Source organism: Podarcis bocagei (assembly GCF_964188305.1).
Source record: "Podarcis bocagei genome assembly, chromosome: 2".
Lineage (NCBI taxonomy): Eukaryota > Metazoa > Chordata > Lepidosauria > Squamata > Lacertidae > Podarcis > Podarcis bocagei.
The window spans coordinates 13,338,268-13,362,435 of NC_138126.1; the positions used below are offsets into that span (position 1 = coordinate 13,338,268).

At 48.2% G+C, this 24,168-nt stretch overlaps 3 protein-coding genes across 7 annotated transcripts in view; 1 reads left to right on the top strand and 2 right to left on the bottom strand.

Moving 5' to 3' along the window:
- Positions 1-24,168, bottom strand: part of LOC308580362 (uncharacterized protein) — a 148,788-nt gene that overhangs the window by 63,998 nt on the left and 60,622 nt on the right. The gene's annotated exons all lie outside the window — the stretch shown is intronic.
- On the top strand, positions 1,039-6,265 carry LOC308580581 (uncharacterized protein). Of its 3 annotated transcripts, none has more exons than XM_081182436.1 (4): positions 1,039-1,171; positions 3,237-4,004; positions 4,143-4,269; positions 5,147-6,265. In XM_081182436.1, exons 1-4 carry the CDS (start codon positions 1,061-1,063, stop codon positions 6,070-6,072), a joined length of 1,932 nt encoding a protein of 643 aa, XP_081038562.1. In that variant the 5' UTR covers positions 1,039-1,060; the 3' UTR covers positions 6,073-6,265. The 3 variants fall into 3 exon arrangements, with proteins under 3 accessions (XP_081038562.1, XP_081038563.1, XP_081038564.1); XM_081182437.1 differs by lacking the exon at positions 1,039-1,171 and adding an exon at positions 1,178-1,317; XM_081182438.1 differs by lacking the exon at positions 1,039-1,171 and adding an exon at positions 2,948-3,124.
- Positions 15,829-23,974, bottom strand: LOC308580704 (zinc finger protein with KRAB and SCAN domains 5-like). Of its 2 annotated transcripts, none has more exons than XM_081182759.1 (4): positions 23,636-23,974; positions 20,669-21,564; positions 19,347-19,473; positions 15,829-18,619 (listed from the first exon to the last, which is right to left on the bottom strand). In XM_081182759.1, the coding sequence occupies exons 2-4, from the start codon at positions 21,377-21,379 to the stop codon at positions 17,805-17,807; spliced, it is 1,653 nt and encodes a 550-aa protein (XP_081038885.1). In that variant the 5' UTR covers positions 21,380-21,564; positions 23,636-23,974; the 3' UTR covers positions 15,829-17,804. The 2 variants fall into 2 exon arrangements, with proteins under 2 accessions (XP_081038885.1, XP_081038884.1); XM_081182758.1 differs by having other exon boundaries at positions 19,341-19,473.

The following is a 24,168-nucleotide window of genomic DNA, read 5'->3' on the forward strand; positions in this document are numbered from 1 at the left end:
CAGGGTCTTTTCCAGGGAGTTTTCTCTTCTCATGAGGTGGCCAAAGTATTGGAGCCTCAGCTTCAGGATCTGTCCTTCCAGTGAGCACTCAGGGCTGATTTCCTTCAGAATGGATAGGTTTGATCTTCTTGCAGTCCATGGGACTCTCAAGAGTCTCCTCCAGCACCATAATTCAAAAGAATCAATTCTTCGGCGATCAGCCTTCTTTATGGTCCAGCTCTCACTTCCATACATCACTACTGGGAAAACCACTGGAAGTTAGCAACCGCAATTGGAACCCTGCAGGCTTGAGGGGTTGGTGCTGCTTATTAAACTGTTTCCCTGCATTCTATGGCAGCTCCAGGCAGGCTCTGCAAAAGAGGCTGAGCAGGAACTTGACAGCTTGGAGGCAGGGTTCTATCCTAGGAAGTGCAGGGAAGGAGTTGAGGTGTCGTCAGGCATTTATTTACATGCCCTGGAGTTGGCGAAATGGCAGGCGGGTGTCTAATAAAATTCTTATATCACTCGTAAGAATTAAGCTGCAGTGCTGCATTTGTGCAGGCTTGAACAGTAAGTGCAGAAAATTCCAAACAAACACATACACAGAGATACCCAGGTTTCTAGTCCATAAGGCTGAGAGGGTTGGCTTGAAAGTAGGTGAATGAAATCTCCAGAGCCAGCTGACCTGAGCTCTGATCTTAAATTTTCAGTCACTCAGATCCCATGTAAAGAGCAGCAACAAGATGGTGTGTGATGTGTATTCTAAACCTGTGCATGGTTACTCAGAAGTAAGCCCCAACTATTAAGTTTGATACAACCCATTCCCACGTGATTTTTCCCCAACAGACTTATGGCTGCATGAATTGTTAACTTATTTGCCTGATCTGTCACAATTCAGGCAAGCAGCATCTACTCTTTTTTCTTCTTTTTAAAAGGCGGCAGCCAAGGTTGTCAACTGATAGAAAGAAAAGCATCTGGTCCCTGCTCTGGTGCCTTGAACCACAACATCTGCTGCTGAAAGCAGCCTCTGGAGCTCTGCATAGCGCATGAAGGGTTACGCTGATAGAGATCCGGAGGCGTGATGCCTAGATCGGCCAGGCCATATGAGAAGCTGATGAAGCCACTTCCTCTCCCCACCTTGCCCTTTCCTTGGGGGAAACTGGGGGTTGCTGCTCTCAGCTTGCAGGGAGAGGTGAGCTAAAGGGGAATTTAGGAGGGAGGGGCCATTTGCAGAAAAGTTGAGAGAAACTGATAGGAAATCCCAGGAGACCGAGGGCATCAGTGGCTGCAAAAAGGACATAGGAAGCGCCTTTGTACCGAGTTAGACCAACAAGTCTGGTAATTGCTTTCCAGGATTTGGGGATAGGGGGGTAGGTAGGAGGGAGGGAGGAAAATCTCTCCTGGATGGGGAGGGCAATGCAAAAGTATGGAAGAGGAAGCGTTGGATCCTGTAGTCCAAATCAGCCCTCTCATTTCTGAGATAAGTTTCAATATACTGTTGCATACTGTTGTTTAATGCATAGAGCAGTCTTCATGCTTTTTAAACCGCTGCATGGCATGCGGAGGGGAATTCAACAGGTACAGCCTTCTTAATTGCCTCTCTAAGCTTGGGAAGCTCTGCCTGTTGAATTTCTTCCTGTCTAGAAATGTTGAATACATGGGGCGCTTTTCAGTTGCTGTTGTTGTTTTTCAGTTGGCAAACTCATTGTCAGATCAGAGCAGACTGCCGTACAGACAAGGGCATCTTTGAGTAAATGCAGAGTGACAGAAGAGACTTGTGGCAACCTTTGAAAGCTAACAACAGTGTACACATGGGCAAAATGCAAAAAGAACTGCCTGTGACAATTGAAAAGTTTTAAGTATATGCAATTAAAGACGAAATGACACACTTAATTCTTCACAACAACTGTAACTGTTGATAAAGCAGTCGTCGTAAGTATTGTTATTAACTTTGGAAGTGGGACAGAAAACCACTGGGTTGTTGTCAGCTAAGTCTACAAGTTCACTATATATTTAAAGCCGTATCGTCCCACTTTAAACAGTCATGGCTTCCACCAAACAATCCTGGGAATTGTAGTATAACTGCAATGCGCTATACGTAGGGCTGCCTCTGAAGATGGTTTGGAAACTTCAGTTGGTGCAGAATTGAGCGCCCAGTGCTGGTTTTGACCTATAAAGCCTTAAATGGCTCAGGACCACAACACCTCAAGGACTGCCTCTTCCCATATGGACCCACTTAGACCCTGAGATCATCTTCTGAGGCCCTTCTTCGTGTGCCTCCTTGAGAGGTTCGGAGGGTGGCAACACGAGGACAGGGCCTTCTCTGCAGTGGCTCCCCGTTTGTGGAATGCTCTCCCCAGGGAGGTTCGCCTGGAGCCTTCATTATACACCTTTAGGTGCCAGGCAAAAACGTTTCTTTTTAACCAGGCCTTTGGTTGACCTGATCAACATCCTATACCCTTTTAAAATGTGACTTTTTTGGTGGGGGGCATTATTGGGTTATTTTTATTTTTATTTTATATATTGTGATCTTCTTTGTGACCTGCCTTGAGACCTCGGGGTATAGGGTAGTATATAAATTCAATCAATCAATAAATGTATGTTTCATAAGGGTGCTGAGAGTGGTTAGGAAAGTACCCTCACAGAGCTATACTCCCAGAGTGGTTTAACAATCAATCCATCATCCCAGGGAGTTCTGTGAGTGAAATAGGGGCCTCCTAACATCTCAGCACTATAAAAGAACTGCATTTTCCAATATTCTTTGCAGGAAGCCACAACTATTTAAAGTGACACGATACCGCTTTAAATGTATAGTGTAGATGTGGATATTCGGAGTAAAGGTAAAGGGACCCCTGACCATTAGGTCAAGTCATGGCTGACTCTGGGGTTGCGGCACTCATCTTGCTTTATTGGCCGAGGGAGGCAGCATACAGTTTCCAGAGCAGCGCACGGAAATGCCGTTTACCTTCCCGCCGGAGCGGTACCTTTTTATCTACTTGCACTTTGACGTGCTTTCGAACTGCTAGGTTGGCAGGAGCTGGGACCGAGCAACGGGAGCTCACCCCGTTGCGGGGATTTGAACCGTGACCTTCTGATCGGCAAGTCCTAGGCTGTGTGGTTTAACCCACAGCTTACTATATTTGGAGTAGGCCCTTTGAAATGAATAAACCTAAGTTTGTCCTTTTGCTTAATGTCAATGGGTCTACTCTTGAGTAGCACTAACACCACTGACAGACTTGCACTCTTTTTGTGTCCAGATCCTCGGTCTAATCCGTCGGTGCTTTACCTCGCTGAAGGAAATGGCCGAAGGGGAGAGGATAGCCAATCTGAAAACAGAGGAACAGGATCTGGCAGGCCCCAGGTTATGGGATGGCATGGAGGAAGGCACAAGCGAAGGCCCACCAGTTAAAAATTTGGTCAGCAGAGCCAAGTTGGTTTTGACGGAGGAAGCGTCGCAGCAGGTTAAGCAGGAACCCAGCGAGGGTGTGCTCCAGCAATGCTGGGAAGGCCAGTGGCAGGCCTTCCTGAAGGCTGTGCGGTCCCCTTGCTTGGGAGGGATCCACCTGCAGGTACCCCAGCCTGCACCGAGGGAAGACATCAATGAATGTCAGGTCACTTCTGAGGGAGTGGCCAAAGCTGGCCAACGGCCCCGAGGAGAAAGCAGCGATGAGATCCTGGACTCCTCTGGAGAACAGGTCAAAGTAGAGGTTCTGGACAAGGCCCCCGTTGACTTGGAGGTGCGACGCCGGCATTTCAGGCAGTTCCGCTATGAGAAAGCCAAGGGCCCCCGAGAAGTCTTGAGCCGACTCCGGGAGCTTTGTCGCCGGTGGCTGAAGCCGGAGAGACACACCAAGGAGCAGATCCTGGAGCTGGTGGTTCTGGAGCAGTTCCTGGCCGTCCTGCCCCAGGGGATACAGGGCCAAGTCAGGGAGCAGGACCCGGAGACCTGCACCCAGGTGGTGACCCTCGTGGAGGATTTCCTGATGAGGCAGGAAGTCCAAGATGCCAGGAGTTGGGATCAGCAGGTAAGGTCTGTACGCTGCCAACAGCATCTTGAGAGCACCATGTTGGCTACCCTGGCTTAGATGTTTTGTGTACAATCTAGCGGTAGACGCGTTTTGTTAAATAAAAGTGGATCAACGGGACTCCCGTGGCTGTTTCAGGTGCTGAGGCCTTCTGGAGAAACGGCTGCGAATTCCTGTGAGGCAAGACAGGTTCCTCCCAACTTTTGGAAAGGGCAACTCTGCAGAGCGGCTGGTCAGGTAGAGGACAAAGCTGCAGACTTGACAGGTAAGGAATCTCCACATACTTGATGCTTTTCAACCCCTGGGGAATTTCCCCCTTCAGGAATTTCCTCGTCTCTCTTGTTTCTTAATCCCAGCTCTTGCTCAGGCAGCCTGCCAGCATCAGTTCAGAACATGTGTAAGACAAAATAAAAAAAGAGGAAATGGCTTCCTTTTAAAAAATGTGTTTTCATTTATTTACAATATTTCTTTATTTATTAGATTCCATTTCTGAATCTGTTCCCCAAAAAATATTTATGCAATGTTACAGTAAAAGTATTAACCTAAAACAATTCCATACATAAAAACAATATTTAAGACTGCCGGGGTGGGGAGAGGGGATTACCCCAAAACTTAAACGTAACATACCTCATAATTTAATTACTACTTCTATTGTGTTCATAAGTCACTTTAAGTCATTTTTATGAATAAAACAATTAGTAATTATTCATAATAATAATAATAAATGATATATTCACAATAGCTTTTAATAGTTTTATTGTATGATCCAGCAGTATACAACTATTTTTTTTATAAATAAAAAATAAACAGGGAGTTATATTACATGGCTAATTAGAGACATAATGGTTATCAATGCTATCCAGTAAACAACACTGTAATATATTAAGATAATACCAACTTATGTTCTAAACATTATTCTTTGAAAACATTATATTTAGATCATTCCTTTCTGGTAAGGTCTTAATTTTTTTTACTGTGATCAATGACTTTCCCCCCGTCTTGTCACAAAACTATCACGCCTCTGTTCCCTTCCCTGCCCCACACCCTTAACTCTAATCTAATGAGTCAGTTTAGCTATTGTAGCTGTGTAAAAATGGACACAATATGGGAATTGCTCATTTGACCATTGTTTACTGCTGCAGGTGACCGGCAAGTGCATGAGAAGGAGGCGGTTGGCCTTCAAAAGGAACGTTCTGAGCAAGTGGAACCAAACGATGCAACCTTGAGAAGAGAAAAAGGTTTCAATATGTACAGGAAGGGAATAACATTTGGGAGTCAGCAGGAAGTGGAAAGAGAACCAAAGAGAACTCTAGAGAAAACTGTTCCCTGTCTGGAGGATAACGAGGATGGGGAAGAAAACAGGGCACAGCTTCATGAGAGGCAAACAACCTGTGTGGATCCCAAGAGAAGCTTCCGGCCCACTCTTAACCATCAGAGAATCCCCACTGGAGAGAAACCCTATAAGTGCTCTTTCTGCGGGAATAGCTTCACTCGGACGTGGGACCTCCTGGTACACACGAGGATCCACACTGGGGAGGCCCCATATAAGTGCTCCTACTGTGGGAAAAGCTTCAGCCGCGGTTCACTCTTCAGGGAACACGTGAGAACCCACACGGGTGAGAGGCCCTACAAGTGTTCGCACTGCGGGAAGAGCTTCAACCGGAAACGCTACCTTATCACTCACGAGAGAATCCACACGGGGGAGAACCCGCCTCTGTGCCTTTATTGTGGGAAAAGCTTCTCTCAGAGGACCAGCCTCGTTGCCCACGAGCGGAGCCACACGGGGGAAATCCCGTACAAATGCAGTCACTGCGACAAATGTTTCTCCCAGAAGTCCAAGCTCGTCATACATGAGAGGACCCACACGGGAGAGACTCCCTTCAAGTGCCCTGAGTGTGGGAAAAGCTTCAGCCAAAAGGGGAACCTTAGGACACACATGAGAATCCACACCGGAGAGAAGCCTTTCAAATGCCTGCTTTGCATGAAAAGCTTCTCTCAGAGGGCCAAACTCCTTGTACACGAAAAACTGCATACCGAAGCATTTGGTACAACGGAGGGGACTACGTAGGTTTTGTAGGAGAATTGAGGTCAAGACAAATTTGTGAGAGGATAAACTGCATGACTCTGAATGCCAGTGGTTGGGGAATGATTTCAGGGAGCTGTTGTTGCTTTGTCCTGCTTTTGGGCTTCTCATTGGGTCATCTGCTTGGCCATTGTGAGGAACAAGATTCTCACGAAGATGGGCCTTTGCTCTGATCCTACAGGATTCTTCTTGTGTCAATTTTGAGCTGGAAATTTCCCCCATGAAAATTTCACCTCCTCCTCCTGGGTGGCAATAGGTAGAGCACAGGCGGCTCTGGGTGTTTGCTGAAGTACAGCTCCCATCGACCCTGGCCATTGGCTGTGCTGGGTGTTGCTGATGGGAGCTGGCATCCCAACAACCCGTGGAAGCTCCTCGCCCAGTCTCCTTGATCCCCAGCCCCTGATCTGTTCAACCAAACTGGACTTGATGGGAGTATATTGTGCTCCAGGAGGCTTGGTTTGAATCATAGAATCATAGAATCATAGAATCATAGAATCATAGAGTTGGAAGAGACCACAAGGGCCATCGAGTCCAACCCCCTGCCAAGCAGGAAACATCATCAGAGCACTCCTGACATATGGTTGTCAAGCCTCTGCTTAAAGACCTCCAAAGTAGGAGACTCCACCACACTCCTTGGCAGCAAATTCCACTGTCGAACAGCTCTTACTGTCAGGAAGTTCTTCCTAATGTTTAGGTGGAATCTTCTTTCTTGTAGTTTGGATCCATTGCTCCGTGTCCGCTTCTCTGGAGCAGCAGAAAACAACCTTTCTCCCTCCTCTATGTGACATCCTTTTATATATTTGAACATGGCTATCATATCACCCCTTAACCTCCTCTTCTCCAGGCTAAACATGCCCAGCTCCCTTAGCCGTTCCTCATAAGGCATCGTTTCCAGGCCTTTGACCATTTTGGTTGCCCTCCTCTGGACACGTTCCAGTTTGTCAGTGTCCTTCTTGAATTGTGGTGCCCAGAACTGGACACAGTACTCCAGGTGTGGTCTGACCAGAGCAGAATACAGTGGCACTATTACTTCCCTTGATCTAGATGCTATACTCCTATTGATGCAGCCCAGAATTGCATTGGCTTTTTTAGCTGCCGCGTCACACTGTTGGCTCATGTCAAGTTTGTGGTCAACCAAGACTCCTAGATCCTTTTCACATGTACTGCTCTCAAGCCAGGTGTCACCCATCTTGTATTTGTGCCTCTCATTTTTTTTGCCCAAGTGCAATACTTTACATTTCTCCCTGTTAAAATTCATTTTGTTTGTTTTTGCCCAGTTCTCTAATCTGTCAAGGTCGTTTTGAAGTGTGATCCTGTCCTCTGGGGTGTTAGCCACCCCTCCCAGTTTGGTGTCATCTGCAAATTTGATCAGGATGCCCTTGAGTCCATCATCCAAGTCGTTGATAAAGATGTTAAATAAGACCGGGCCCAAGACAGAACCCTGTGGCACCCCACTAGTCACTCTTCTCCAGGATGAAGAGGAACCATTGATGAGCACCCTTTGGGTTCGGTCAGTCAGCCAGTTACAAATCCACTGAGTGGTAGCAGAGTCAAGACCGCATTTTACCAGCTTCTTTACAAGAATATCATGGGGCACCTTGTCAAATGCCTTACTGAAATCAAGGTAGGCTATATCCACTGAGTTCCCTTCATCTACCAGGCTTGTAATTCTGTCAAAAAATGAGATCAGGTTAGTCTGACATGACTTATTTTTCAGAAATCCATGCTGACTATTGGTGATCACAGCATTCCTTTCTAGGTGCTCACAGACTGTTTGCTTAATGATCTGCTCCAGAATCTTCCCTGCTATTGATGTCAGACTGACTGGGCGGTAATTATTTGGGTCCTCTCTTTTCCCCTTTTTGAAAATAGGGACAACATTTGCCCTCCTCCAGTCTGCCGGGACTTCGCCTGTTCTCCAGGATTTCTCGAAGATGACTGCCAGTGGTTCTGAGATCACATCTGCCAGTTCTTTTAATACTCTTGGATGCAGTTCATCTGGCCCTGGAGACGTGAATACATCTAAACTAGCCAAATATTCTTGTACTGTCTCCTTAGTTATTCTGGGCTGTGTTTCCTTTGCTGAATCATTTGCTCCAAATTCTTCAGGTCGGGCATTGTTTTCTTTATCGGAGAAGACTGAGGCAAAGAAGGCATTGAGGAGTTCAGCCCTTTCTGTGTCCCCTGTTTGCATTTCACCATCTTCTCCTCTGAGTGACCCCACTGTTTCTTTGTTCTTCCTTTTGCTACGAACATACCCATAAAAGCCTTTTTTGTTGCTTTTAACCTCTCTAGCAAGCCTGAGTTCATTCTGTGCTTTAGCTTTTCTGACTTTGTGTCTACACGTGCTGGCTATTTGTTTGAATTCCTCTTTGGTGGTTTCCCCCCTTTTCCATTTTTTGTACACATCCTTTTTTAATCTTAATTCAGTTAAAAGTTCTTTAGATAGCCACCCTGGCTTCTTTAGGCACCTTCCATGTTTCCGTCTCATTGGTATTGCCTGACGTTGTGCTTTTACTATCTCCCTCTTAACAAACTCCCAGCCATCATGAACTCCCTTTCCTTTTAGTATTGCTGTCCATGGGATCTCACCCAGCACTTCCCTAAGTTTTATGAAGTCGGCTTTCTTAAAGTCAAGAAATTGAGTCCTAGTATGCTTGGCTGCTCCTTTCCGCTGTATAGTAAACTTCAGAAGAGCATGATCACTCGCGCCTAATGATCCTTCCACTTCTACCCCACTAACCAGGTCATCAACATTGGTTAGGACCAGATCTAAAATGGCTGTTCCTCTTGTTGCTTCTCCCACTTTCTGGACAATGAAGTTGTCTGCAAGGCCAGTGAGGAATCTGTTTGACCTTATGCTCTTGGCTGAGTTTGACGTCCAACAAATATCCGGGTAATTGAAGTCCCCCATTACTACTATCTCCCTTCCTTTTGCATGCTTGGCCATCTGTTCCAGGAAGGCATCATCTATGTCCTCCGTTTGGCTTGGGGATCTATAGTAAACTCCCACAATGAGGTCTCTGTTATTCTTCTCTCCCTTAATTTTGACCCAAATGCTCTCACATTGGCTTTGAGGTTCTAAATCTTGGATCTCTTCACAGGTATACACATCCCTGACATATAACGCCACTCCTCCTCCTTTCTTGTCTGGTCTGTTTCTCTGAAATAGATTGTATCCCCCCATTATTACATTCCAATCGTAGGACTTATCCCACCAGGTTTCAGTGATGCCTATTATGTCATATTTAGTTTGCTGTACCAAGAGCTCAAGCTCATCTTGTTTATTTCCCATGCTTTGCGCATTAGTGTACAGACATTGAAGTCCATTAATCATTCCCCCGTGTCTCTTATTTAAGGATTTTTTCCTCCCACCACTAGGTCCGCGTGCTGTTTGCTCCATTTGGTCTATGACATTTGGATGATCATCTTCATTAATTGATAGACTCCTACCTTCAGGAGCACTGTCTCCCTCCCCCACATTAGTCAGTTTAAAGCCCTCCTGATGAGGTTTCTGAGATTTTTGGCAAAAACATTCCTCCCAACCGTTGTGAGGTGCAGCCCATCACTTGCCAGAAGTCCATCTTCAAGAAACTGCAGTCCGTGATCTAAGAATCCAAACCGTTCCTGTTTACACCATTTGCGAAGCCAGCTGTTCACTTCCACTATTTTCCCCTCTCTCCCTGGGCCACGTCGTTCAACTGGGAGGACAGACGAGATGACAATTTGTGCATTTAGTTGCTTCAATTTCCTGCCGAGAGCCTCGTAGTCTCTTTTGATCTGCTGGAGGCTATTGCTTGCAGTGTCATTGGTTCCCACATGAACCAAGAGGAAGGGGTATTTGTCAGTGGGTTTTATGATTCCTTGCAGTCGTTCAGTTACATCTTGGATCTTAGCCCCGGGGAGACAGCACACTTCCCGAGACATCTTGTCAGGCCCACAGATCACTGCTTCTGTTCCCCTCAGTAGGGAATCCCCTATCACCACTACACGCCTCCTCTTGGGTTTGGTCGGGGTTCTTCCGTGAGCTGTCCGTTCCAAGGTCGCCTGCACATTCCCTGAGGACTGACTTTGCTGCTCGTCTTCATATACCTGATTGACTGTAATGAGGGAGAGATCCTCAAATGGAGTCTGCTCTTCGTCTTCCATGCTAGGGGAGAGGACCTCAAAGCGATTGTGTATTTCTAAACAATCAGAGTGAACCCTGGGCCTCCTACTTCTTTGAGTCACGTTTCTCCATATATCTGGCTCCTGTGTTGATGAACTAGCCTCCTTCTCAGGGGAGTCCCCTGTCTCCTCCTTGGTGGGGACGGTGTGCTCTGTTGCTTCCAAGAAGAGCTCCAGCTCTCTAATTCTTTGGAGCGTAGCTACACGTTCCTCCAGTTGCTGGACTTTGTCTTTTAAAAGGGCAATCAACATGCAATTGCTGCAGGTGAAGCTGCCTGCAACCTTTGGCAAGATGGCAAACATTGCGCAGGAATCGCAGGCGACTGCAGCTGTTCCCTCCCCTTCCATCTTGAGATCGTGTTGTTGGCGGTGGCTACAGAGGTCCTCCATCATAAAAAGGACAAATAACTTCGCCCACAAAAAAAAACCCTAGGTCTCCCCCAACAAACGTTTGAGACTAGCTCCCCTAAATCTAAAAGATGGATATAACTGCGCGCGCCGCTAGGTGCGCGCCGCTGCCCTACAAACTCTGATAAGCTCCTCCCACAGCTAATCCCCTGCCTCAACAGAAACCCTGCCCCCTCTGACCTTTACACAGGGAAAACAGCTAATCAGCCACAAGAAACACACACACACAAGAAAACCCTTTTTGCTCCTTCTTCAACTGCTGCCCTACAAACTCTGATAAGCTCCTCCCACAGCTAATCCCCTGCCTCAACAGAAACCCTGCCCCCTCTGACCTTTACACAGGGAAAACAGCTAATCAGCCACAAGAAACACACACACACAAGAAAACCCTTTTTGCTCCTTCTTCAACTGCTGCCCTACAAACTCTGATAAGCTCCTCCCACAGCTAATCCCCTGCCTCAACAGAAACCCTGCCCCCTCTGACCTTTACACAGGGAAAAGAGCTAATCAGCCACAAGAAACACACACACACAAGAAAACCCTTTTTGCTCCTTCTTCAACTGCTGCCCTACAAACTCTTTGTTTGGTGAGAATCGAGTGCACACTTCCAGAGTTGACACTGGCTGCCCCAAAGCATCCTGGGAACTGTCATTTTAGGACATTGACATCTTCTATGAACCCCCTCACAGAACTACCATGCCCATAGTTTTCTGCCAAGAGGGACTGAGTGTTTAAAATACTCAGGGGATTGTAGGTCTGCAAACGGGAGTGTTAAGTTGTGGGCGACTGCTTCAGGCGCAACCAATGCTCGGGCCGTCTCAAACACCTCAGGCCCACAGAGGCTGAGGAATAGGCCCCGCTTACGCTCCTGTGATACTTGCATCAGCTCGTTGGCTTGGAGGTAGCAGTCGAACCGAGCGAGGTAGGAGTCCCATGATTCAGAGGCTGGCGCAAACGGCGGTAGAGGCACAAGTGAAGCCATGATTCCGATGCCGGCGTGAAGGGTGATGGATGGAACACTGTGCTCTAGCCAGAATAGTCAGCTCTGAATTGGTTCTGTTCAGTGATTTCGCTCAGTGATTCAGCTCTGCTCAGAGGTGGCTGCATCTGGCTGTGCTCTGATGTCCACCGATACCATCCTCGTTGCCAGTGTTAAGTTGTGGGCGAACATAGCAGACGACACAGCAATTTCTCCAAAGCAGCTCTTTATTTTGTAAGCTGGAACAGAACTGAGCAGCAAACAGCTCAGCCGGCCTGCTTTTATAGGCAGCCGGCTGTCAACATTGTAGCAACAACAACCCAGGGTTTCCCGCCTAAAATAACTGACGTGGACCTGAGTGAAAACTATCTACACTATCCCCCTGCTGGCCCAGGGTGAGAACTTTAGTACATAACAGGGAGGGAATACCCACACTACACAGTACGACATTTTGTGGCAGGCGCCACGTCTGGTTTAGCCGCTTATGGGTATAGTAGCAGGGACGCGGACTTAGAAAAAATATTGGGGGGGCCCGGGAAAGCTCATGAATAATAAATAAGCTCATGAATATGCAAATAAAGTGGCTCCGGCCCTAAATAGGGCAAGCCACGCCCCCCCAGCCAGCCGATTGGCTGGCTGGGAGGTGTGGCCAGTCGGGATTCCCCTGTTCTCGCGGGATTTCCGGCAGTGCCTCCGATTAGGGCGCGCGGCTGGCTGGCTGGCGAAGGAGCAGGTGAGGAGGAGGCGGCGGGGGACGGCGGCGGCGCTCTGCTGAAAGGGCGCCCGCCCGAGATTATTGGGGGGGCTGAGCCCCCCCAAAAATTTTTTTGAGGGGGCTCGAGCCCCCTCAAGCCCCATGGAGTCGGCGCCTATGTATAGTAGTGTGGTATGGCTTGTGGGTGTGGGGGGCTGGTAATCCTCCAGATGATATTTGGACTTCCAGGGCTGGCTCGCCCGGGGTATTCTGCCGCTGAGGCAAAACAGGTGTGCTGCTGCACCCTCAACGAGTCCTGCCCCACACACCTGCTGAGGGTGACTCCCTGTGTCCCTCACAGAAGACACTGTCATCTCCAATGCTGCCATTTCCCCCCCCCCCAAGACAAAGGGAAGAAAAGGGAGACTGAAAAGGCTGTGGCGGAGGGGGCACAACGGAGTAGGCCGCAACAGCGGCAGATCAGGAGAATGGTTCACTCCTCGTGGGCCTGAATCTGCTGCCCCACCTCTGAGCCTCCTATCCTGAGGCAAATGCCGCCCTGAGACTCATGGATGGGGCAGCCCTCCCATTTGCCCCTAGGCAGCATAACCTACAGTTAAGCATTATGGAAACTAGGAGCCACAGCTGGATGGCTGCAGATTCCCTGTCCCTGGCTTAAAGATACTTCCGTATAACTGGCATAACAAACGCTGCTTTCCCCCCAGTCCAGACACCTCAAACTAATAGCTTTTATTTCCATTAACCTGACCACTGGTATAGTGTAAGTCAGGGACGGGGAACCCCTGGCACCCCAGATGTTGCTGGACTCCAGCTCCCATCCTCCTTGATCATTGGCCATGGTGGCTGCAGGGGCTGATGGGAGTTGGAGTCCCAGCACCATCTTGGGGGCCAAAAGGTTCCGCAGACCTGATCTAAAGTGATTTGGGCTCTGGAAATGTCAAAGTAAAGCTTCTGCTTCTCAGCGTTCTGCCTCGTTTCTCTATCCACAAGATCTAAGGAAGCTGAACGCAGAAAGATTCGGGGCATGTAAACGAAAGTACTTGGTCACACACCATTGGCAAGGGCCGTGTTACCTCATAAATTGGCACTCGGGTGGTGCACAGCGAAGAGTTTCAAGACAAGTGGTTCAACAAATCACATTCATCAAATAAATGTGCATAGAAGAAAAAGAAATATTCTAAAGGGAGGAAAGACAATCTTTGTTCTGAGATTATTCATATATATGAGGCATTTCAGGAATGCCTCTCAAAAGATGACGCTTGCTGTCTTCCATTTTTATATGCATGCATTGAACATAATAAAAGCATTTATCTAAACTGGCCTTACTATTAGCTCAGCCTTTCTTTTAAGCTTCCAGTCCTATAGACTTTTCTCCCCATTGCTGGCTTCTGCCTCTTAGGGACAACCCAGCGCTCCACCATCCAATGTCGTAATGTTGTCAGGTGATTGACACCTGCCCAAAGTCCTTTGCACAGCTCTTCCCAAATGCTCAACATCCAGTTGGGTTCGGGGCAGAGCTGGGCAACAGAGCTTAGCAAAACCCCTTTAGGTCATTCCCAGCTATCCTCCCTTTTACCTGCTCCACGGTAGACATCCGCTGTAGGAGAGCTGGGTGGGGCTCCAAAGACCCGGCAGGCTAAACAAGGAAACCTGGGCAGCTGGATTAGACCTGAGGTCCAGATGTTCCCCAACCCCTGGTTGCTGTCTGCATCTAAAATAATGCTCCACACACAGAGTAGTGGAGGGGGAAATGCTGTATTTTTATTATGACAACAAACCCCTTACCAATAGGATCAATGACAATTTTTAAAGCTCCCTGCCGGAGGTTACATTTCCCAGTACATTTCTGAGCACAATTCAAAGTGTTGGTGCTGACCTTTAAAGCCCTAAACGGCCTCGGTCTCCACCCCCATCGTTCAACCCAGACACTGAGATCCAGCGCTGAGGGCCTTCTGGCAGTTCCCTCATTGCAAGAAGTGAGGTTACAGAGAACCAGACAAAGAGCCTTCTTGGTAGTGGCACCTGCCCTGTGGAACGCCCTCCCAGCAGATGTGAAGGAAATAAGCAGCTATCTTATCTTTAAAAGACATCTGAAGGCAGCCCTGTTTAGGGAAGTTTTTAATATTTAATGCTGTATTGTTTTAACACTCGATTGGAAGCCACCCAGAGTGGCTGGGGAAACTCAGCCAGATGGGTGGGGTATAAATAAATAAATTATTATTATTATTATTATTATTATTATTATTATTATTATTATTATTATTAGAGATTTGTGGCATGAATGAAGCCCTGGTCAGGTCTACTTCGGGGCTGTGAGGTGCCCACAAAGGGATAGTAGTAGATAGGTAGCCGTGTTGGTCTGCCATAGTCAAAATAAAAAAATTCCTTCCAGTAGCACCTTAAAGACCAACTAAGTTAGTTCTTGGTATGAGCTTTCGTGTGCATGCACACTTCTTCAGATACACTGAAACAGAAGTTGCCAGATCCTTCTATATAGTGAGAAGGTTGCTGCCACATACACCCGGACAACACCATTACTGGCCCCAACAACATCACACATACCATCTCGGGACTATTTAATTGCTCATCGTCTAACATTGTGTATGCCAACAGTGTCCTTCAGCTCTCTATATTGGACAAACAGGCCAAACCTTACGCCAAAGAATAAACGGACATAAATCTGACATCAAGAATCACAGAACAGAGAAACCAGTAGGAGAACACTTCAATCTCCCAGGACATTCTATACAAGATCTCAAAGTAGCTGTTTTACTACAAAGGAATTTCAGAAATAGACTGGAAAGAGAAGCTGCTGAATTACAACTCATTACCAAACTTAAAACCATGAAAAGACCTGGGCTGAACAAAGACATTGGATTCTTATCTCACTATACATAACTAAACCATTTCTCACCTTCCCACCCCTTGCCTTTTCCTGTAAGACCTATTACAGTCGTTAAGAGTCGTCAAGAGGCTCTCTCAGCTATCTGCCTATCTCCCATTCCCACCACCCTTCTGAGTAACACCCCTCCCCACCTTCTCACTATATAGAAGGATCTGGCAACTTCTGTTTCAGTGTATCTGAAGAAGTGTGCATGCACACGAAAGCTCATACCAAGAACTAACTTAGTTGGTCTTTAAGGTGCTACTGGAAGGAATTTTTTTATTTTCACAAAGGGATAAAATGTATAAAGCCCTTCTGGAGCACACCTTGCCATGGTTTTCCTTCCAAGAGCAAAGACGCAGGTAACTGGAAACTCTCAAGCAAGCCTTCCAGGTGGAAGCTCTCCCTTGCCCTAAACGGCCTCGGCCCAGTATATCTGAAAGAGCGTCTCCACCCCCATCGTTCTGCCCAGACGCTGAGATCCACAATCTAGGGCTTAGAAAGGGAATACTAGAAAACTGCAACGTGGAGCTTGCCCAGATATTGATTCCATAAAAGCAGATGTGTTAATCCACCAACACAAGAAAAACAAAGAGGCAAACAAGTTTTATTGCAATGTGAGCAAACTTTTGAGAGTTAAGCTTTATAACCCGAGGTTTTTTTTTCTTTGTTTGTTGTGCCCTTTCCCAATTAAGTAAAACGTTGCTCATTTTTAAAGCATCTTCCTGGGGTTTTATTATTCCCTCCCCCATGTAACAGTGTCCCATTTTGCTTTTTTTTGGTGCTCATTCCCTCCTTGCAGCCATTGGCTGAGCCCCTGTGAGGTCACAGAGGGGGACTGACCAGCCACAGAACGTTGGCAATAATCAAACTTCTGCTGAGATGATGAACAGGACGTCGGCTCGGCTGTAAGAAAATTCTAGCTTGGGGCCAAGGGAACAGGAATGGTGTGAAGCTCTGGGGGGAAAGTGAGTTTTGGAGGCTGGGAAGGCAAAGCACAGAGGCCAGTCTAATCTGTTCAGTGTGTCAGTCTTCTTCAACCAGGCACCTTTGAGATGTTTTGGACTACAGCTGGGGCTGATGAGAGATGGGCAAAATCAAGCTGGTGAATGTTGTGGCGCATTAATCGCATGGAACCTTTTCATGATCTGCATAGATTGTGTTTGTAATTATTTGGTATATGTAACTACAATCTGAAAACACTGGATTCTAGAAGATGGTTTGTTTAAAAAAACCAAATCATTTCCCACTAACCTTTTGAAGCTGTGCTCTGGCTTTTGATTTTTTTAATAAAAAACGAAAATCATTTTGAATGCAACACAAACAAATGGTCTGCGCCGGTTGCACCATGGAGGCAGCCTAGAGAATAATTGTGTGGAGTGACTAAAGATTCCAATGGTGCCCTTGACTACGTTAATACCTTGCAGAAAACAGCAGCTGGCTTGCAGAAGAATACGATGGTACCTTGGTTCCTGAACGGCTTTGCTCCCGAACAAATCGGCTCCCAAACACCGCAAACCCGGAAGTTTGTGAAAGTTTTTCGTGAGCTGAACATCCATTGTGGCTTCCGCTTGAGTGCAGGAAGCTCCTGCAGCCAATTGGAAACTGTGCCTTGGTTTTCAAACGGTTTCAGCAGTCGAATGGACTCCCGGAATGGATTAAGTTCAAGAACCAAAGTACCACTGTATCCCCTACCCAGGGCCTTCTGATGCTGAATCAAGACCCTCAGGGCCATAAACTACGACTGTCAACTTTTGAAGCAGCCTGTTGGTGTACCTTTAAGACATGCTGTTCTGCAGCAAAGTCCACAGGACCACCGAGTTTAGCTGCCCACCTCCACCCACGTGAACCCTGGTCAGACCTGGGCTCCTCCAGGCAACCTGTTTCTTCAGCATTCATTCCATTTTGCTTGCAGAACGCTTACACGGACGTCAGACTACGTCTGGCCATTACTGAGCATTGGTTCTGCAGATGAATGCCCTACCTGGAGAGGCCGGAGATCGAACCTTAGACCTTCTGCATGTAAAAACAGATGCTCTACCTCTGAGTTTTGGTCTATTAAAGACTAAGTGAGATCCCAGTCCTTCTAAATGAGAGCTGCTTCAACAAAGGACGCTGCCTCATTCTGTGGCAGACCACTGGTCCATCGAGCTTAGCATCGTTGACGCTAATTGGAGATGTCAGAAATTGAACGCACATGCTCTGCCACTGGGATGCAGCCCTTCCCATATAGCCCAGAATACTTTTCATAGGATTGTAGAGTCAGAAGGGACCACATGGGTCATTTAGTCCAGCCCCTGGCAATGCAAGAACCCTTTGCCCAACATGCAGTTCAAACCTACAGTTAAGAGTCTCTTGCCATATAGCCTGCCATTTGATGAGCTGCGAGTGATAGTTCTGTCCCAGTGTCATTCAGTCACAGCAGTTACAGAACTTCTTCTCAATCCTACGCGTCCGCAGCCTGTTTCTATCACAGTTGGGAATTCTAAGGGTTTCCTCCTTCCTTTCCTTTTCCCCGGACAAAGAATGATTTCGGGCTCTGCACGGAGCTTCCCGCCCAACTCCTACGCTTCTACAGGGCTCCCCTCTTGCCCAGATTCGCTGAGGTTTAGGAAGATCAGATACCCCAAGGTGGCTTTCCCTACACTGTTGATTTTTATGTGGCTCTTCCTGTGCGAGGTGAGGCCTGCCCTCTGGCTGAAGCGCTTCCCGCACTCGGCGCACTTGTAGGGCTTCTCCCCCGTGTGGATCCTCACGTGGGTCATAAGGTTACCCTTCTGGCTGAACGTTTTCCCGCAGTCCGAGCACTTGTACGGGTTATCCCCCGAGTGGATTCTCTTGTGAGCAATGAGGTTCCACTTCCGGTTGAAGCTCCTCCCGCAGTCTGAGCATTTGTATGGGGTCTCCCCTCGGTGGATTCTCCGGTGCCCCGCCAGGTACCGCTTCTGGTTGAAACTCTTCCCACACTCGGAGCATTTATATCGCCTGTCCCCCACGTGGCTCCTCTCGTGGGGGACGAGGAGGCCTGGGCTCGGAGGAAAGGCCGAGGACTTGAACGGTTTCTCGTCCCCGGAGACTGCTTCCCGCTTAAGGACGCCTTGGCTCGGCCGGAAGCTTCCGTTGGTGTTGCTGTGCGGTTTCGCCTCCACACCATCTTGGGCTTTGGGTTCCTTCCCATGGAAGCCACCTTCCCAACAGGCTACAGCTCCACCCGTTCTACTTTCGGGGTCCTGTCTGCCTGCCAGCGCCTTCTGACCCAACAACACAGTTCCCTCCTCGTAATTCTGGAAGACCAAGCCGATTCTCATGGATGCATCGTGCGGCTCCACCTGGTCGGAGCCTTCCTGGTGATGAAGGTTATCTCCCACCTGCTCGTCGGCTGCGGAGATAAGAAGAGCTTATTATATAGAGGCAAAATGCTCAGGACTGCAATACCTCAAGGACCACCTCTTCCCATATGAACCGTCCCGGAGCCTGTGATTGTCAATTGAGGCCCTTATTCGTGTGCCTCCTCCACGAGAGGTCCGGAGGGTGGCAACATGAGAAGGGGCCTTTTCTGTGGTGGCTCCCTGTTTGTGGTGCGCTCTCCCTAGGGAGGTTCACCTGGTGCCTTCATTATGCATATTTAGGCACCAGGTAAAAACTTTCCTCTTCAGCCAGGACTTTGGCTGATTGACATCCGATGCCCTTTTAAATGTGTTATGGGAGCGGGGATTACATACCTACATACATAATTTTATTACAGTCAAAGACCAGCTCAAAAAGCACAACTGGGACAGCTTTCACAAGAATAAAAAATACATTTAAAACATTGTACAACAACAGCTTGAAGATTAAAATCTGAGATAAATGCAGGGATTATTGGTTTGTTTTGTTGTTCTTTTTATAGTGTATTTTGTGGTTTTTTATATTGTAATTTTACGTTGTGATCTACAGATGAAGGGATGTCTAATAATAATAATAATAATAATACACTTCTTTTGCCACTGGCACCACCCACCACTGGGATGCAGGTCTCAAGAGGTTGCCCAGGAGAGAGTTCAAACCCCCAGGCTGGAAAAGTTTTCCCACCCCCGATCAAACAGACCCTCCGTGTTCACCATTACTGAGTTGGTTTTCCTCCTTGCTCTGATCCTGCTTGGCTATTCTGCAGAGCTGCCTGTTCCAAGTGTCGGACAGGATCTGATCCACTTCGGAGGAATTCACAGCCACCTCCGCAAAAGGTGCTGGCAGCTGAAAGAGAGCGGGGAGGCGGATGGACGGACATTAAGAACATACATTAAAAACCTAAGAACGCAGCTAGATACCAGGTCAATGGCCCATCTAAGCCCAGCATCCTGTTGTCACCAGATGCCTGTGGGAATCCAGCAAGCAGGATTCGGACACAAGAGCCCTCTGCCTCTCCTCCTTACAACCGGCGGTACGTGAATAATAAGGAAGTGATATTTAGAATTGTTACACCGTTGCTCCTCCAGGTGCACTGGTAGACAGCTCCAAGGGGGCTGTTTGCGGACACTGTTGAGGCCACATTTGGGAAAGCAACTATTTTACGTGTGGCGCCTTCACCACCACAGCCATTATTTGCCTGCCCACCCCCACTCCCTGTATGGGACTCCATCAGGCTGTTAATAAATGAGATGGGGAACCAGATGCTGCTGCTAACCTACATTTTGCCTGTCATGTGTGAGTGTTACTATAATACAGTGGTACCTCGGGTTACATACGCTTCAGGTTACAGACTCCACTAACCCAGAAATAGTACCTTGGGTTAAGAACTTTGCCTCAGGATGAGAACAGAAATTGTGCTCTGGCGGTGCGGCAGCAGCATGAGGCCCCATTAGCTAAAGTGGTGCTTCAGGTTAAGAACAGTTTCAGGTTAAGAACGGACCTCCGAAATGAATTAAGTACTTAACCCGAGGTACCACTGTAGTAATAATGGCAACACTAGAAGAGGGCCTTTTCTGCGGTGGCTCCCCGCTTGCAGAATGCTCTCCCCAGGGAGGCTCGCCAGGTGCCTTCCTTACATATCTTTAGGTGGCAGCAGGGGTGCCGCATAATTGATCATAAGACATGGCATACACACACCATTTGAATGGCAATGCCCATCAACTTTAGGGGGCCCCAGAACCTTGAAATATTTTATGGGGGGCCAAAAAGACCTTAGCTCCTAGACGTTGGCTCCTATGGGCACCAGACAAAAACATTTATCTCTCCCTAGGCCTTTAGCTTTTAACTATCTATGGCCTTTATGCATGGGAAGGATGTTTCGTTGTGTTGCTTAAGATGCTGTAAGCTGCTTTGAGTTTCTACGGCAAAAAAGCAACCGATCAATTTAGTAAATAATAAATCAAGCAACACACAAAGTGGGTTGCCTCCAAACCCAACCCACACTCCTTCTTGCGATCTGCCCGCCATCGAGGCCTCTCACCTGCTGGCCGCATCTCTTGCCGTTTTGCCGCCCCATCAGGAAGCCTTCTGCCAGGGCCACTGCCTGGGCACAGCTCTCCGGCTCACTCTCGCGTACCCAGCTCTGCATCTCCAGGGGCAGGATGATCAGGAACTGCTCCAGGATCAGCAGCTCCAGGATCTGCTCCTTGGTGTGTCTCTCCGGTTTCAGCCACTGGCAGCACAGCTCCCGGAGCCTTTGGCAAACCTCGCGGGGCCCTTTGGCCTCCTGGTAGCAGAAGTGGCGGAAGCGCTGGCGCCGTGTCTCCGGCCGCAGGGCCCCCTCGCTCGCGGTCTCCTCCTTCACCTTCACGAAGGAGTCCAGGCTTCGGTGGACATTCTGGGCTTCCCCGCCGAGGCCCGGCACTGCCTGGGTCACCCATCCACCTTTCGGCCACTGCGCGGCATTGGCAACACCTTGGAATGAGGCCTGGATTTCCTTGGCCTCCTCCCCAGAGGCGGGTTGAGACTGCGATCTGGAGTCTGGGGCCTGCACGCTCTGCAAGAACTGCTGCCACTGGGTCCCCCAGTGCTGCTGCTGCAGCCCCTCTTCTGGCTCCCGCTTGATCTGTGGTGGGAGATCTTTGCTCACGAAGGTCCCGATGCTCCCCACATGGACCACTTGCGGGACTCTCTTTCCTTCCCCCTGCATCCCCTGCCACAATTTGGAGCCGGCCGTGTCCTGCTCCTCCATTTTCAGAGGCTCTGGGGTGCCTGCAGCTAGGTGCGTTCCCCTGCTTCTCTTTCAAACTATTCCAGTCTCCCGCTTCCAACGCGGGACAGCCTCCGATGTCTTAACCCTCTAGAAATAAGGGGCTTCTCTTGGAGTCACAATCAAGGGTCTCCCGTTTGGTTCTCAGGAAGGAAGATGCGCTTCTCCTAAACAGGAAGAGAGACAAAGGCGGGGGGGGGGGGAGAGAGAGAGGGAGAATAAGAATGGTAAATAGTAAGCCCCACAGGGCAGTGATAGCTGCAGAGCAAAAGAACATAAGAAGTGGATTTGTAAAGACTTTGTTTTTCTGGCTAAAGTGTTTGTAAAAGCCGAAAATCAAAAATTAAAATTAAAAAAGGAAAGAGAGTCCTGCTCTGGTTTACAACACATTAAAACACCAAATAAACCAATCCAGAGCAGGCATAGGCAAACTCCGGCCCTCCAGATGTTTGGGACTACAATTCCCATCATCCCTGACCACTGGTCCTGTTAGCTAGAGATGATGGGAATTGTAGTCCCAAACATCTGGAGGGCCAGAGTTTGCCTACGCCCGATCCAGAGTAAAACAAATCCAAGCTTCAAGGAAAGTATTTCAGATCCTTCTCTAAATGACATTCTCTTCTGCCCATATTTATTTACCAACTTAATTTATAGATCTGCCCCATACCAGTTGTTCTCCAGTTGTTGTGATTAGAGCAGTGTTTCCCAAACTTAGGTTTCCAGCTGCTTTCAAACTACAGTTCCCATCATGCCTGGCCACTGGTCTTGCCAGCTAGGGATGATGGGAGTTGTAGTCCAAAAACAGCTGGAGACCAAAATTTGGGAGACGCTGGGTTAGAGTGTCGGAAAAGGACCTGGGAGATCAGCGTTCGAATCCCCACTCAGTCAGGAAGCTCACTGGGTGACCTTGGGCCAGTCGCAACCTCTTTACCTACCTCACAGAGTCGTTGTGAGGATCAACTGAGGGTGTGTGTGTGAACCATGTACTCCTTGGATAAAAAGGCGGGATATAAATGCAATAAACAAGCTCTTCTCCTTAAGAAAGCTAGGGAGGGCAGTCAGATGGAGATGTCAGTCGTCAGTCTGGCATCCAGAGATCATGACTGGACCTATGCTAGTAACAAACTGCGCCAGGCAGCTGGCTAATTTCTAACACTGCTCGCAATGCCTGCAGGTCTCAAGCAAGACCCTCTCGTCCATGAATTTGTCTAATCCTCTGTTGCAACCCTCCAAGTGTCACTGTCTCCTAGACTCCAGCTCCCTATCCCACTGGTTTTCAAGGGGGGCAAAATCTCGCCTTTGCAGGTTTCCACCATCAAAAAACGTAAGATCATGGCCACTGGTCCCATCACCTCCTGGCAAATAGAACTGGAAGAAATGGAGGCAGTGAGAGATTTTACTTTCTTGGGCTCCATGATCACTGCAGATGGTGACAGCAGCCACGAAATTAAAAGACGCCTGCTTCTTGGGAGAAAAGCAATGATAAACCTAGACAGCATCTTAAAAAGCAGAAACATCACCTTGCCGACAAAGGTCTGTATAGTTAAAGCTATGGTTTTCTCAGTAGTGATGTATGGAAGTGAGAGCTGGACCATAAAGAAGGCTGATCGCCGAAGAATTGATGCTTTTGAATTATGGTGCTGGAGGAGACTCTTGAGAGTCCCATAGACTGCAAGAAGATCAAACCTCTCCATTCTGAAGGAAATCAGCCCTGAGCGCTCACTGGAAGGACAGATCCTGAAGCTGAGGCTCCAATACTTTGGCCACCTCATGAGAAGAGAAGACTCCCTGGAAAAGACCCTGATGTTGGGAAAGATTGAGGGCACAAGGAGAAGGGGACGGCAGAGGGCGAGATGGTTGGACAGTGTTCTCGAAGCTACCAGCATGAGTTTGACCAAACTGTGGGAGGCAGTGGAAGACAGGAGGGCCTGGCATGCTCTGGTCCATGGGGTCATGAAGAGTCAGACACGACTAAACGACTAAACAACAACAACAACCCTTACTAGCAAGAAGCCACAGATGTGGAGGTCAGATCCAAACGAAATTGAAGTGTCAGGGTTTTGTGTTCCTCCCCCGCCCCTATTGTTGCATCTCTCAGCAGGCTGTTCTCCTCTCTCCCCCTCTCCCCTTGCAAAAGTGGTTTCGCCCCTTTGCAGCAGCTGGTGCTGTTCCTTTGTGCCCCCCTGGAAATTATTTCTCAGCTTTCAATGCCCACCGCCCCCCACTTTTTGCACTCACCTCTCCTTGGCTGGCTTAGCAATGCAATCTGCGCTGTGCATGGCCCATGAATAAGGGCACTTTTGATCCAGACTCACTCTCAGCAGCTGAGAAATTTATATTTTATATCATTTTTTTAAAAAGCCAGTTTCCCACCCCACCAGGGCTCTCTTAGAAAGTGGGGTTTGTTGGGGGGGGGGAGGAAGTGGCTTCGCAATTCCTGATACTTCCCTTCTGACATTGCCAGGCGTTGCTAGGAATCGTGGTTGCACTCGGTAGATTTAACCTTTTCCAAACAGGCCCGGGCTGCTTTTCTGTGAGCTTTCTCGGGCAAGAACAGGGCTGGGGAATCCTGCGGGTCGTCAGATGTTGCTTGGACTACACCTCCCAGAATTCCTGGCCATTAGGCCATTCCTGCTGGAGGCTGATGGGAGTTGTAGTTCATTAACACCTGGAGGGTCACTGGAAAGAACTGTTCTTGGGCTTCTATCCCTTTAAAGGTCAGCACCAACACTTTGAATTGTGCTCGGAAACGTACTGGGAGCCAATGCAGA

Bases quoted from the DNA above. Each gene is read 5' to 3' on its own strand.
- LOC308580581 (XM_081182436.1), top strand. From the start codon at position 1,061: ATGCCTAGATCGGCCAGGCCATATGAGAAGCTGATGAAGCCACTTCCT. The intron at 1,172-3,236 runs GTGAGCTAAAGG...TTTTGTGTCCAG, and splicing joins CTCTCAGCTTGCAGGGAGAG to ATCCTCGGTCTAATCCGTCG. The intron at 4,270-5,146 runs GTAAGGAATCTC...TTACTGCTGCAG, and splicing joins CAAAGCTGCAGACTTGACAG to GTGACCGGCAAGTGCATGAG.
- LOC308580704 (XM_081182758.1), bottom strand. From the start codon at position 21,379: ATGGAGGAGCAGGACACGGCCGGCTCCAAATTGTGGCAGGGGATGCAG. The intron at 19,474-20,668 runs GTGAGAGGCCTC...GCTCTCTTTCAG, and splicing joins GCAAGAGATGCGGCCAGCAG to CTGCCAGCACCTTTTGCGGA. The intron at 18,620-19,340 runs GTGAACACGGAG...TTATCTCCGCAG, and splicing joins GGAAAACCAACTCAGTAATG to CCGACGAGCAGGTGGGAGAT.